We start from the raw sequence: 16014 nt of genomic DNA, 5'->3' as shown, positions 1-16014 counted from the left end.
GATTGTCCGCTGAAACTAAGTTGGACAGACAGTCCGTCCGTGTGTACGCGGCCTTAGGCCCCTGCCCCTATTTCACCACTAACGTTGAGTGGGGGGACTTTTAATTCTCAGTGAGCTTTGAAGTCCAATACTCACCAAAGTTTTTTGTCGGGACCATCTGACCTGAAATGCGCACCAGTTGTTTCCAGCATAGAAGGACCAAAATTGTTAGGATTATTCTTCTCTTGTGATCAGTCAAACTCCAGGTGTATTGAGAAGCAGACAATTTTTTTCTGATGTGTCACACAAAGGGATGAAGCTTACAAGCCAAAAGATGCAGTAAGAATCACACAAAGAGATGTACAACCCTTCTCCTAATACCTACAATAATATAGCCTCAGCACTTCTATTGGCTGAGGAAACGGATAGCTTGCCTAGTACAAAATGGTACTTTATTTGGCTAATTAGTGTTTCCTGTACAGTCTTGTCCTACCATATATGGTTAAGCCTAATCATCCTACAACTTACTATGGAGTTAAAGCAAAACGATACAGCAAGTTAATACAACAACCTGCTCAGAAGTCATCTTAAAAATCAGTCTCAGGGTTATTGTTTTTCTAATAGTCACACAATAAACATTTAAAATGTTTCTAACAGATATGATGACCAGATTAATTACAGGAGGAGTTTGTGGACCAAGAATTGGTTGCGCCAGCGTGACCAGTTCTTGCACATGCCTTTGCTTCGTGAGATTCGGGAGAATAATACTGATGATTTCAGGAATTATCTCCAGATGATGGACCCCGTTTTTCACCGTCTGCTGGCTTTGCTGTCCCCTTATATCAGCAGGCAGGATACCTGCATGCGGCAAGCCATCACTCCAGAGCAGAGGCTCATCGCCATGTTGCGCTACTTTGCGACAGGGAGAAGCCTTCAGGACCTAAATTTCTCCACAGGCATCTCCCCCCCCCAGGCTCTGGGAATCATTATTCCAGAGACCTGTTCTGCCATCAATCAAGTCCTGTAGAAGGACTATATGAAGGTAAGTTTTCTCCATTAACATCACATTCTATGTATACTATTTAATGATTGCTAATGTATTGTATTTCTTTCCTCATTCCCTAATTACCATGATTGGAATATGCTGTAATTGATATGCTGTGTTCCTTTGTCCTCATGCATGCTGGAAGCTTTTCAAGTTCCTTTTTTGTCCTTCATGCATATTTGCCTTCACTTAACTTCCCCAGCATGCTCTTCTGGGCCCATAAACCTATAGTCTAGTCACTTAGAAATGTATTTTGTCAGCTCCATAGTATTGCTTTTGTGTGTTTCCTTAAATGCAGAGTGCCAGATTTTTTTTTTTTCTTTTTTTTTTTTTTTTTGGTTGAGCCAAACTCGTTAGGAACCCCCCTACCCCCAACTGCTAGGTCAGCTGATAGCAATCCTCTATCTGCTGACTTTGCCAAACCCAATACACACTATACATACCTTTTTTTTTTTTTTTTTTTTTTTTTTTTTTTTTTTTCTTGTCAGATTTATGGACGAATTAACCAAAGCATGTAGTGCAAGGGCCTGCCTCAATACTTTCAAATGCTACAGTTTCAAGTATTTTTTCTCCTATTATTATCTTGATAGGTAATAGAATGAAAAAATGTGCTTCCATTTGTTCTTTTTTGGTATTATGACACTTCTTACCTGTCTGGTGGGCTGCCAATAGTGTTAGGAAGGAGGGGCTGGCCAAAGTATCACACATTATTTCTGCATTCAGCTCTCAATGAAGTGGAGAGGGTTATCTGTCCAAAACACCCCCCCCCCTAATTTTTTGCAAGGACCCATCAGATGGGGGGGTGGGGGAGGGATGGGGGGGTGATGACTCTGATAAGGGGACCTTATACTTTAGTCTTTAACCACTTAAGGACCGCCGCATGGCAATGTACGTCGGCACAATGGCACCGACAGGAACAAGCACGTACATGTACGTGCTTGCCTTCCAGCGGGTAGGCGGTCCGATCGGACCCCCTCTCGCTGGATGCGGCGGTCCGTTTCGCTTCAGGAGCGATCCGGGATGAGGGGATGGCCGTTGGTTTCTGGCCATCCCCTCTTGATCGCTCCTGGCGAATGAGAAGCTTCCCCCGCCTGTGTATTGTAAACACAGGCAGGGAGGAAGTGATGTCATTCTCCTCGGGGTGGTCTTTTTGACCGGACTGCGAGGAGAACACCATAGTAAGTGCACCAACACTACACTGACATGTAGGTACACATAGGCACAAAATCCCCCCCCCTTTCCCAGTCAGTGTCACTGATTGCAGTGATCATTTAAGTAAAAACTGTCAGGGCAGTTAGTGTTAGGTCCAGGGTAGCCCCCTACCCCCACCCCAATAAGGGTTTAACCCCCTGATTGCCCCTAGAGTTAACCATTTCACCACCTTTTGCCAGTGTCACTAAGCGATCGTTTTTCTGATCGCTGCATTAGTGTCACTGCTGCCGCTAGGTAGCTAGTTAGTTTTTTAGGTTCACCACCAGGTTTTTATAGCGCTAGGTACCCCCATATACTACCCAATAACGGTTTTAACCCCCTGATTGCCCCTAGTTAAACCTTTCACCCCCTTTTGCCAGTATCACTAAGCAATCGTTTTTCTGATTGCTGCATTAGTGTCACTGGTGCCGCTAGGTAGCTAGTTATTTTTTTAGGTTCACTGCCAGGTTTTTATAGCACTAGGTACCCCCATATACCAGCCAATAATGGTTTTAACCCCCTGTTTGCCCCTAGTTAACCCCTTCACCAGCGATCACCGTATAAGTGGCACTGGTGACGCTGGTTAGCCAGTTAGTTATTTAGGTTCACCGTCAGGTTTTTATCTAGCGTCCAGTGACCCCCATATACTACCTAATAAAGATTTTAACCCCCTGATTGGCCCTAGTTAACCCTTTCACCAGTGATCACCGTATAAGTGTTACGGGTGACTCTGGTTAGTTATTTTGTTTTTATAGGATTAGGGCACCCACCATTTATTACCCAATAAAGGTTTAACCCCCTGATCACCCGGCGGGTGATATCAATTAGGTTTTAGGGTCAGGGTCTGCATCGCCCCAGGCAGTGCTAGGTTAGTGGCAGTACCGCTAACACCCACGCGCAAAGCATAAACCTCCCGTAGTGGTATAGAATCTGAACAGATCAATATCTGATCTAATCAGATCTATACTAGCGTCCCCAGCAGTTTAGGGTTCCCAAAAAAACGCATTGTTAGCGGGATCAGCCCAGATACCTGCTGGCACCTGCGTTTTGCCCCTCCGCCCAGCCCACCCAAGTGCAGTATCGATCGATCACTGTCACTTACAAAACACTAAACACATAACTGCAGCGTTCGCAGAGTCAGGCCTGATCCCTGCGATCGCTAACAGTTTTTTTTGGTAGCGTTTTATATTTAAATCCTGAAGGCAGTGCTTGGTTTTCGGGGTCCCGTACGTGGCTAGGCTCCCAAAAAGTCCCCCACATGTGGTATCCCCATTGGGAGAAACAGCAGAAATAAATTTTGGGGTGTAATTTCACTTATGCCCATAGCATGTGTGAGCAATATATCATTTAGTGACAACTTTGTGCAAAAAAGAAAAAATTTTTTAATATTCCTGCAACTTGTGGCAAAATATAAAATATTTCATGGACTCAACATGCCTCTCAGTAAATAGCTTGGGGTGTCTACTTTCCAAAATGGGGTAATTTGGGGGGAGTTGTGCTATTTTGGCATTTTATGGCCTTCGAAACTGAGATATGTAGTGAGGAGTGAAATCAAAAATTTGCACCCTTAGAAATCCTGAAGGCGGTGATTGGTTTTCGCAGTGCCATACGTGGCTAGACTCCCAAAAAGTCCCCCATATGTGGTATCCTCGTACTCAGGAGAAGCAGCAGAATATATATTTGGGGTGAAATTCCACATATAACTATGGCATGTGTGAGCAATATATCATTTAGTGACAACTTTTTGTAAACTTTTTTTTTTTTTTTTTTGTGTCATTATTCAATCACTTGGGACAAAAAAAATATATTCAATGGGCTCAACATGTCCCTCAGCAATTTCCTTGGGGTGTCTACTTTCCAAAATGGGGTCATTTGGGGGGGGGGGGGTTGTACTGCCCTGCCACTTTAGTACCTCAAGTAATGAGATGGGCAGTCATAAATTAAAAGCTGTGTAAATTCCAGAAAATGTACTCTAGCTTGTAGACGCTATAACTTTTGCGCAAACCAATAAATATACGCTTACTGACATTTTTTTTTACTAAAGACATGTGGCTGAATACATTTTGGCCTAAATGTATGACTAAAATTTAGTTCATTCGATTTTTCTTATAACAAAAAGTAGAAAATATCTTTTTTTTTTTTTTTTTCCTTTTATATCGTAAAAAATAAATATCACAGAGGCAATCAAATACCATCAAAAGAAAGCTCTATTTGTGGGAAGAAAAGGACGCAAATTTAGTTTGGGTACAACATTGCATGACCGCGCAATTACCAGTTAAAACAGTGCAGTGCGAAATTGTAAAAAGACCTCTAGTCCTAAGGCCGCGTACACACGGGCGGACTGTTCGCCCAACTTTGTTTGTCAAACAATCCGACAAACAGTCCGCTCAAAATTTGCATGAACGGACTTGACCACACACGATGAATGAACAGTCCGCTGAAAGCGTGCGCGATGACGTGAACGGCACGTACGACGGGACGAGAAATACGACGTCCAATACACTGCAATGCAACCTTCGCCGTGTAAATCCTTTCTGAGCATGCGCGAAACTTAGTTTGTCGAACAAGCCTACACACGAGCGGACTGTCCGCTGAAACCAAGTTTCAGCGGACTGTCTTACGGAAATTCCGAAAAACTTTGTTCGTCAGACTGTCCGCTGAAACTGTCCGCTGAAGCCCACACACGAGCGGACTGTCCGCTGAAACACTGTTCAGTGGACAAAGTTGGGCGAACAGTCCGCCCGTGTGTACGCGGCCTTAGGCTGACAATTGGTCCGGGGCTGAAGTGGTTAAAGGATGAATGGCAGCCCTTGCAAAGAGAGGTTAGACACATACAGTCTGTGGCCTCAGCTAATGCAGCCAGTTTAGAAGACATGGAGAACTGTTTATGTAAAAATAATATCCACGCAGTGGGTGTCCCTGAAAGAGCAGAGGGTAAAAACTCAGTGGCCTTTATTGAAGCATGGCTCACAGACACTTTCGGCCGTGATGCTCTGTCACCTATGTTTGCAGTGGAGAAGGCACACAGGTTCCCTGCAAGACCCCCACCACAAGGCGCTCCGCCAAGGCCCTTTTTGTTCCGCTTGCTAAATTATAAAGACCGGGATGCCATATTGAGTAAGGCCAGGGCTGCCGGCGTACTAAAAACAGAGATCCAAGTTCATGGATATTAAAAGGAGGCTGCGTGCTCACAATGTTCAATATTTCATGCTCTACCTTGCAAAGCTGAAAGTCATTGCCAATGGTAACCCACACTTCTTTGATGATCCCAAGGCTGAAGTCCTGTGGGAACGCATGGGAACGGACTTCCTGTACTTTTTCCACAACAGGAACTCGGGTCCCATTAGCAGCCATATCCTGCAAGACTTTGAAGTATGCAAGCCGTGTGGCAGGTGCTACACCAGCAGCCGCCAACACAGCTCGCAATAGTAAGTGCTGCACACCTGACCATTCAGGCATTGCCAGTAGAGGGCCCCTTATAGATTGTATTTAGTCTTTAGTATAAAATATCCCTGTATGTGGACGATGCACTTATCTGTTTGGGCGACACCGCAGACTCTCTGCACACAGTGATGGGGATTATAACGGATTTTGGTGGATTCTCTGGCCTTACCATAAATTGGCTCAAATCAATTTTGAAGAACAAAGGACACTTAGAAAAAGAAAAAAGAGGGCTGCACACCCCGAATAATAACAGAAAAAAGGAAATTGCCCCCCAAAGTGGGGTTTTCTAGGCAGCAACAAAATTAGGAAATAATATTTAAAAATAGAAAAAACCTTTAATAGAACATATAAGTTTCAGGAATGACAATAGCAATAAAAGTATGAGGGGTTCTAAGTAAAGGGAAGGAGATAGGCTGGCAGGCAGAGGAAGCTCCATTAGCATTGCTGGTTGTCATTCCAACAGCTTCCAGACGGAACCATAGGATCGCAGAAGGCCTCAAAGCCGGGGGCTCAATTACCGGCCGCCGGCGGCGCGGCCCGACGCGATCACGCCGGGGGGTCCACGGAGACAGGATACCCCCAGCTGTGCTGCCCCAGGCACCAGGCCTAATTCTAGTCGCAAATGCGACCTGGCGCCCGGGTTTTTTTCGAGCCCTGGTATAGGAGATGATCAGGGACTGGGGACATGGTACAGGAGATGGTCAGAGACTGGGGACATGGTACAGGAGATGGTTGGGGACAGAGGACGTGGTTCCTGGTGAAGCTAACACAGCTTCAGTAGAATCACTCCCGAGTCCCGCTACTCCATTCGTTCTAATACACATGATCACAGCCATCAACTGTCTGTCACTGTCTCCAACAGGAGGAGCTGTGCTACAACGGCAGTCAATCATAGCTCGCCACTCTTCGTCATCAGCAGATGGGAGCGGCTGAGCCTGCGTTCCTATTGGTGGTTGGGTGAAGAGGTTGTATTGGTTGTGTGGGTGGTAATACAGGCGGTAAGGAAGTGTTGTCCCCATTTACCAGTATACAGCTTTCGGGTGACACTGTAATCCTCGGTGTCCGGGCTTAGCACACAGTTATGCATGTGATGTGAGCACAGCTCCTTATTACATGGGCCACTGTTCTCAGGAGTTCTCTCTTTGATAGACAGATCATCCGTCCAATCCTGCGGGTTATCTGTCTATCAAAGTGCCTGGACAAGGGGGAGGGGCTGTATGTGACGGTACGCGTCCGGAAACACACAGCTATTGAAATGAAAGCTGTGATGTTCCAGGCAGCGGTGGTGGCTCTCCTTGCACTATAGGACACCCCCATGATGGGCGGCACCAGGGGTGGGGGGCTGATGCACGCTCCATTATCAGCCTTTTCTCTCTTTCGTCAAATTGCCGAAAAGGGCATTTTCGGACGATATGTTTCAGCGGCCGAAATTTCAGTGCATCCCTAATTTATATAGTGCCAGCTGTTTGCGCAGTGCTTTATAACATAAGGACAGACAGTACAGTTACAATACAACTAAAGCGTATTTTTGGATATTACCATTTATAAGTAATAACTTCAGAGAGCATTGTTCAGGGAATATCACATTTCTTTAGGGTCTCGATAAGGAATTTCAAATACGGGTATAGGGTTCTGTTTATAGAGGATGTCTAACATTGGTTAAACTCAAAGGACTTATGTATTTTTCTCAACCTGGCTAACTATATATTTGTTGCACAGATTTTCCATTATGGCTGTGAGTTTTGAAGAGTTTTCCGTACCACCTGGATCTGAACTTGCTCTTCCTCCACTCTTCGGCGGAAATATCTTGGAGAGTGAGCTGGAAACCGAAGTTGAGTTTGTTGATGGCGGACTTGCCGGTGAAAACCTACAAGACGAGGAAGAGGAACAGGCCCAGCAGCGAACAAGAGAGCTTAATAGGAGGAAGTTTCTTGCTCTTAACCGGCGCTGCAAAGAAATTGAGCAAGTATGTACATAATATATATATTTATAAGCTGATACATTTTACTACGTAATTTTAAGATTCTGTAGCATCCATCTTATTTAGTCTGTCCCAGTGAAAGTAAAAAATGATTAGAGTTGGGCGAACAGTTCAAACCGAGGCAAAAGTTTGGCCTGAAAATGGCCCATTCGAACACCCGAATTTGCGGGGCACTCGACGGGATGTTCACCTTCCAAGTGCCCCACAGTAAACTGCACAATGCATTCTAAGTCCTGATTGGGCAAAACTTTGCCCATTTGGGGCCAGTGATGTAAGTAACTGAGTTAAACAGCGTTACTTAATGCCGTTACTTTAGAGGGTAACGATTAATCTAACCGATTACTCTTCCCCCCTCCCCCCCCATTGTAACGCCGTTCCCATTACTTGGGGGAGCTTTTGGTCCAACTCTAACGATTACATATATTGAGTTGAAACATGTTACATTTTAAAGTGATTGTTGACCCACTTTCACACATTTTACTTTATCCGTTCTGTCTCTTTTATGCAGTGCCCCCCGTCTCTGTGTTTTATTAAAAAAATTCCTCCTTTACCACATCTCACGGTGGCTCCCGGCGCTCATGTGACCGGCCGTGTCTCCTCTCTGCCTGTCTGACAGAAGCAGCGGGAGGGGCCGAGATTCCCCCGCTGACGTCAGCGGGATGCGAGGAGGAGGGGATCGCCGGGAGCCGCTGTGAAATACGGTAAAGGAGGATTTTATATATATGTATGTATGTATGTGTGTATGTATGTATGTATGTATATGTGTGTGTGTGTGTGTGTGTGTGTGTGTGTGTGTGTGTGTGTGTGTATATATATATATATATATATATATATATATATATATATATATATATATATATATGAGACAAGGGGGCACTGCATAAAGAGACAAAATGGATAGTATACTGCTAAATGTGTTATTCCTGCAGCAGGAGGGAAATGAGGCGGAACTGTCTCTAGATGATATGCAGAGAAGGGGGAGGACAGACACACAGGAGAGCGGGGCTGCGAATGACGGAGGCATGTAAACTGAGCACGGTATCAGGGCTCAGCAGCCATGATTATCGTGGTCAGCTTATATAGGGGAGGGGAGAAACTGTCCGGATCAGACAGGTTTTTTAGGTGTTACGGTGTCCCAATTAGACAGCAAAAGCACTATGCTGTATAAAATGCTTTAATGGAGCAGGATCCATATTTTATTAATTTTTTTTGGGGTTAATGCTTTAAGTGGTTCTAAAGCTTAATGATTTTTACCTTAATGCATTCTCTGCATTGATGTCAAAAAAACCTTCCCTGTACAGCTATTCCCCCAGCTCCCCCTTATACTTAGCTGAGCCTGATCCAGCGTTGTGCACTAGAGCAGCGGCTCGCTCCCTCCTCATAGGCTCAAAGACAGCAACAGGAGCCATTGGCTCCCACTGCTATAAATCACAGCCGGTGAGGAGGGAGCAGGGGGGTGGGGCCAAGCTGCACTTTGTGTGTCTGTGGACAGAGCTGGCTCAGGAGCAAGCCTGCACCAGTATCCAAATAACAAGTGCCTTCCTATGGAGGGCATGAGGTGGAGGGGAGATGAGCCAGGCAGGAACCCAAGAAGAGCTTCAGGGCTGCTTTTATGAAAAACCATTGCACAGGGCAGATAAGTATGACATGTTTGTTATTTTAATGTGTTTACAATCACTTTAAGCAGAACTTCAGACAAAAATAATATCAAGATCTTAGTTTCTTTTTGTTCAAATAATTTTTATTTTGGAATTATTGCAAACAGAGTTAAAAAAAACAATAGCATTTGTATAGTAATTTTGCAAGAGTCATTCAGATCCAAAGCAGTACTTCATTTGACATATTTCCTGTACTAGAAAGGGTGGGAAGGGTTGGAACAGGAGATGTTTTGGGTAGAGAGAGCTTGCTGGGAGCTATCAAATGCTTAACACTTGTGTAGTTCCTGAAGATCACCCTAGGTCGAGTAGATAACTTTGGAACTCAATTTAGGATCCCATTTAAGGCCTCATTCACACAGGCATTTTTACAGCTGCTGTTAGGAGCGATTACAGCTTAAAAACACCTCTCCGTGTTATTCTATGGCCTCATGCGCACACGTGCGCACACAGTTGTTTAGGAGTTGTAAGTGGCATAGGCGTTTTAAGCTACAAAAAAACCCCACAACCAGCACATTCTGAGGACCGGCGCTAGAGCTGTAAAAACGCCTGACGCCACTAAACTTGTCTTAGCGCTGTATATAACTTTAAGCTGTGTTTAGGCACGTCTGCCATTTTTTTTAAGCTGTAAATATGTGATTGGTCACTGTAATGTCAGGAAAACCAGGAAATTCCTGTCTGTACATTACCTAGGGTTGTCCCGATACTGATACAGAGCATTTGCCCGAGTACTTGTACTCAGACAAATGCTCCGATGATTCACCTGATACCTGGACAGTCAGGGAGCGTCAGAGGGAGTTACAAGCACCAATCACCACTGTATAGATTTCAATAAAGCCTGACAGCCACTCCCCTCGGCCTTCAACTGCTTTAGTGAAATCTATACAGGGTGATCGTGGGGGGGTACAAGCACTGATCACCCTGTATAGATTACACTAAAGCAGTCCCCGTATCCTCTTCCAGTCCCCCTCCGTTCTGCTGTCCCCCCTCCATGCCACCCTTAGTTCTGCTGTCCCCCACAGTTCTGCTGTCCCCCACAGTTCTGCTGCCACCCTCCATGTCATCCTCCGCCCCCTCTGTCCTCAATCTATAAGGTTGTAGAGCGGAGGTAGGAGCCAGTAATTAAAACATTTTTTAAAGAAATAATAAAAATTAAAATAAAACACAATTCAATTGTAAAAAACAATAAAACAATAAATTGTAAAAAAAAATACTGACACGTGCATTGTCACATGACATTTAAAAAAAAAAAGGTAATCGGTATCAGCGAGTACTTGTACTCGGTCTTAAAGTGGTATAGAGACAATAATATTACCCAAGAGTCCTTTGCACAGCCGTGTGATTGTGTGTAGGACAGAGGAGAGAGAAGATGGCCAGTGCGGTGTCTCAGGTAGACCTAATCAGTGCAGTCGAGGCTCATCCAGAACTTTGGGATCTGGCACATCCATTGCATAGTGACCATCTTAAAAAAAAATCCTGGCAGGATATCAATGCGGCAATACCTCCGGGCTGGGAACTGATGAGCAACGAAGCCAGAAAGGAGACAAGTAAGTCTATTTTCATTGCATGCATGATCTGTTTGTTGTGTATTGTAAATGAAGAATGCATATTAACCCTTATCAACCCTTCTTTTCCACTTTTCTATAAGCAAAAGTTTCCAGCGCTGGTGGAAATCCCTTCTGGATCGAGTCAGGAGGGATCTAAAAGAGAAGGAGAGGCAGTAAGGGGTGGAGCACCAGCCACTGCCAAGAAACGCCACGTCTATCGTAACCATTTGGCCTTCTTGCGCCAAGTCATGATTGATATTAACCGCTTTTTTCTTTCTTTTTTTTATCATATATTTCCCTATGTGCATTGCTCTGCAGGCGGTTTACATTTTCCAGGGATATTGTTTAACTTTATAATTTGTATTCTCTGCATGACAACATTTAACATTGCTCAGCGAAGGTAGAAGGCAGTGGAAGAGCCACAGTTAGACAGACCCACCAGTGTAATGGACAGCATTGGCCACACATAACCCCATGATATCAGTGTGGCAAGTGTCACAATTGAGGCCACACATGAGATAATTGTACATCCACTATGTTTGCCTGTCTATCTACATGCCAATCTAAACATTTTCATTCTTTTGCAGGAATCCAGAGACTTGGAGTTGTCAGCGTCAGAGAAGGGGTGGCTGCATAATTGAGACAGAGGACAGGGTGCTAGCATTGTTGCAGGAAGTGCGGCAGGAGAGGTGCAGTGTGGATGCATTCTTGGATCCCAGCAACCCATGTGCCTGCTTGTGCCGCACCTTATATCACATCCTGGAGGACATTGGGATAGACGAGGAGAAGCAGTGTATGGATCGCATGTATGATATAAACAGCACTCATTTGCACTCCGCCTGGGGCAAACGTATGCTAAGCCCAAAAAGGGCTAGCATACGCTTGCCTTACGCAGAATGAAAAGGACTCTTGGAACAATAGAAGAAAAATGGACATAAAAAGAACAAACCTGAATTTTAAGTGCTTTATTCAACAAAAAATACATCTTACAAGACAGAAAGTAGAGCTCCTTAATGAAATGTCAACTTTTTTTTTTTAAACATAATCATTTTGCCATGACACCTCTCCATCAGGTGATACGAAAAATTCTGCAAACTGATTACGGATGGTCATGACGTTGACCACAATTCCATAAATTGTACTGGCTGACTTTTGTTACTGGGCGCCGGTTTAACATTGCTTCTCTCATTGTCCCACAGAACACAGCATGCCAGGACAACTTTAATGGCATTCTCCACATCATGCTGCATACAGGACCGCAAAAAATTTGGCCATGCACACAACAAAAGCACATTCCACAACGCGCGTACACGACTGAGCCGATAATTGTACATTTTTTGTTGATGGCTGAGACCATAGCCACTGTATGGCCTCATGAGGCCTCATCTGCTACCATGACCAATGGCAAGCTGGGTTCCTCAGTGCACGGTAGAGGCCTGCTGGGAGGAATGTTGAGCCATCCTTCATGTAGACTATGTCTGAAGTTCGACTCACGAAATATGCAGGCGTCACCTTGGCTGCAATATGCGCCAACATTCACAGCAGGGAATCTCCGCATCAGCCAATATCAGGAGGACCACCAAGAAATATTTTTTTATAATTTAAAATACGATGATCCAGAGTGGGAAGGCTTCTTCACATTGATGTGGTTGCCATCAAGGGCACCGATACGATTGGGGAACTGAGTTTTCTCCAAAACCCGTCAACAACCGATTCCCAGATGTCCTCTATGGGCTCTGGCATTACAACTTCATGCTCAGTTGTGTTCATACGTTTACATACCCTGGCAGAATTTTTTGATTTCTTTCATTTTTCAGCGAATATAAATGATGGCACAAAAACTTTTCTTTCACTCATGGTTAGTGTTTGGTTGAAGCCATTTATTATCAATCAGCTGTGTTTACTCTTTTTAAATAGTCATCACAACAAAAACTACCCAAATGACCCTGATCAAAAGTTTACATACCCCAGTTCTTAATACCATGTATTGCTCCCTTTAAAATCAATGACAGCTTGAAGTCTTTTGTGGATGAGGCTCTTTATCTTCTCAGATGGTAAAGCTGACCATTCCTCTTGGCAAAAAGCCTCCAGTTTCTATAAATTCTTAGGCTGTCTTGCATGAACTGCATGTTTGAGATCTCCCCAGAGTGGTTCAATGATATTGAGGTCAGGAGACTGAGATGGCCACTCCAGAACCTTCACTTTATTCTGCTGTAGCCACTGACAGGTTGACTTGACCTTGTGTTTTGGATCATTGTCATGTTGGAATGTCCAAATACATCCCATGCGCAGTTTCCTGGCTGATGAATGCAAATGTCCCTCCAGTATTTTCTTGATAACATACTGCATTCATCTTGCCATCAATTTTGACCAAATTTCCTATGTCTTTCTAGCTCACACATTCCCCAAAACATTAGCGATCCACCTCCGTGTTTCACAGTAGGAATGGTGTACCTTTCATCATGGGCCTTGTTGACTCCTCTCCAAATGTAGTGTTTATGGTTGGGGCCAAAAAGCTCAATTTTGGTCTCATCACTCCAAATGACTTTGTGTCAGAAGGTTTGAGGCTTGTCTCTGTGCTGCTTGGTGTATTGTAAGTGGGATACTTTGTGGCATTTGCGTAGTAATGACTTTCTTCTGATGACTCGACCATGCAGCCCATCTTTCTTCAAGCGCCGCCTTATTGTGCATCTTGAAATAGCCACACCACATGTTTTCTGTGAGTCTTGTATTTCACCTGTAGTTATTTGTTGGGTTTTCTTTGTATCCCCCAAAAAAATTCTGGCAGTTGTGGCCGAAATTTTAGTTGGTCTACCTGACCATGGTTTGGTTTCAACAGAACCCCTAATTTTCCACTTCTTAATTAGAGTTTGAACACTGCTGATTAGTATTCTCGATTCCTTGGATATCTTTTTATATCCCTTTCCTGTTTTATACTGTTCACCTACCTTTTCCCGCATATCCTTTGACAATTCTTTTGCTTTCCCCATGACTCAGAATCCAGAAACATCAGTGCAGCACTGGATAAAAGGTTCAAGGGTCTTTCAGGAGTCCAGAAACTCAGTGACCTTTTTATACAGATCACAGGTGAGGATGATTACCTTTAATAGCCATTCAAACCCTTTTGTGTCTACTTGTGTGCATGTTAACAGGCCAAAATCACCAGGGTATGTAAACTTTTGATCAGGGTCATTTGGCTAGTTTCTATTGTGATTTTAAAAAGAGTAAACACAGTTGATTGATAATAAATGGCTTTAGCCAAACACTAACCATAACGCTGCTAAAATTGCGTTTTTAATGTCGCTTTTTTATTTTCATACATCGTAGTTACTATGTGGGTTATAGGCCACCTTCAGGTGATGGACACTGGCACGCCCTGAATCAAAAAGTGCACTCCCTATATAACCCCTCCCACTGGTGGGAAAACCTCAGTTTTTTCGCCAGTGTCTAAGGTGTTGGTCACAAATAAAGATGTGCTGTGCTGAGCTCCACTGGAGCAATCCTTGCGGGGGCTGGCTATGCAGACGGATCCATTCAGAGTGTCAAATATTAGCCATATTGAATGGTACCCGAGCCAGGTATCCGAAGAAACAAGATTTTTGCCTGTGAATGCTCTTATTTGGGAAGCTGGACCCTGGGATGCAGTACTTTTTGGTATTAAGGCCATAAAGTTTTTACTGCCAGGGTGCTGTTGCAGGCCCAGGATTGTGAGTTTTCCTTTTTGGATCCTCAGCTCCTGAAGGTTTAACGGAGCCCGCCGTGAAGGGTGAAGATTGGGTCTGTTGGTTTACCACAGAAAACCCTGCGACGGGAGTGGAGTTTTCTAAGAAATGTAAAAAAAAATTCTTATGAAATGTCCCCTTTTAAATTTAGTAAATGCTGTAATGCCTATGTGTCTCCACTGCGAGCTGTATTACGTACGCACAACTCATGCTTCTCAGAGCCACATTGTGCTTTGAAGCCCGCCATTTCTCCTTCCTCCCAGATATCCCACAGGATCGAGCACTCCCACCGAAAAGAGGCTCTGTTTTAAAGGGAAGGCCATAGGGGATGCGGGGGGCGGGGTTTTTGTTTTTGTGCTATCATTCATATTCGCTGAAAAATGAAAGAAATCAAATTCTGCCAGGGTATGTAAACGTATGAACACAACTGTGCATGAAGTTGTAATGCCAGAGCCCACGGAAGACATCTAGGAATCGGTTGTTGGCGGGTTTTGGGAGAAAACTCAGTTCCCCGATCCTCAGACCGGCACTTACCCCATCCGGGTGACGGCGGCAAGCTGTGGGATGGGCAAGCGACTGCTCCTGCATCCTCCATGGTTCCCATGTGTCTCCTCTTCCGTTTCACTAGGCGTCCTTCATCCAATCAGGTGAGGGGTATTACACCTGCTTGGCTGAGAGGCAGTTTAGTGTTAGCAAAGCAACACTCTCCACAAGGAATTTATCCGATCAGTAGTCTCCTTCTTACAAGGGGGAGAACGTCTGGCGTCTCAACGTCCTGGACGCTTATCTCCATGTGCCGATCTTCCCCGCTCACCAGAAATGTCTACGCTTCGTGGTAGAAAATCTTCATTTCCAGTTTGTAGCTCTACCTTTTTGTCTAGCTTCTGAACCTCGAGTGTGTATAAAGATCCTGGCCCCTCCTATAGCCAGGTTAAGGGCTCAAAGTATAATGATACTAGCCTACTTAGACGATCTACTCTTGATAGGTCAATTGGTAGCCCGTTTAAACCAAGGTCTGGTTACCACAGTCAGCTACCTGAAATACTTGGGTTGGCTCCTCAACCTAGTAAGATCCTCCTTAAAACCATCAAGGAAATTGCAGTACTTGGGGCTAATCATAGATATAGTCCACTAAAGGGTATTTTTACCCCTGGAAAGAATCGGTTCCTTAAAGGGACTGATTTTGGTGGATCAAAACAAAGAGGAATACTTCTATTTATCTTTGCATGTGTTTATTAGGAAAGATGGTGGCGTCTACAAGAACGTTCCTTATGTGTAGTTCCATTCAAGACTGCTGCAAAACAGTATCCTGTCAACTTGAAACAAGAAGATCCAAACTCTGGACTTCCCGTTGCATTTATCCGCCAAAGTGCGTTAGAGCCTCAATTGATGGTCGATATCCAAAAATCTTCTAAAAGGAAGATCCTTTCTACCATTTACCTGGAAAGTG

The 16014-nt window shown here is 44.3% G+C and overlaps 1 protein-coding gene across 1 annotated transcript in view; it reads left to right on the top strand.

Moving 5' to 3' along the window:
* TFPT (TCF3 fusion partner) overlaps window positions 1–16014 on the top strand; it is a 113983-nt gene that overhangs the window by 48183 nt on the left and 49786 nt on the right. Inside the window, exon 2 of the mRNA XM_077457068.1 lies at window positions 7379–7625. Within this exon, the coding sequence (XP_077313194.1) occupies window positions 7389–7625 (237 nt within the window). The 5' untranslated portion in view covers window positions 7379–7388. The remainder of the gene's footprint in view (window positions 1–7378; window positions 7626–16014) is intronic.

The sequence above is a fragment of the Lithobates pipiens genome, unplaced genomic scaffold, assembly GCF_037356315.1.
Source record: "Lithobates pipiens isolate NorthernLeopardFrog02 unplaced genomic scaffold, aLitPip1_a1.2 Scaffold_27, whole genome shotgun sequence".
In the NCBI taxonomy this organism is placed as follows: domain Eukaryota; kingdom Metazoa; phylum Chordata; class Amphibia; order Anura; family Ranidae; genus Lithobates; species Lithobates pipiens.
The sequence above is the reverse complement of the archived record's forward strand: the minus strand, read 5'-3'. Positions and strand labels throughout refer to the sequence as shown.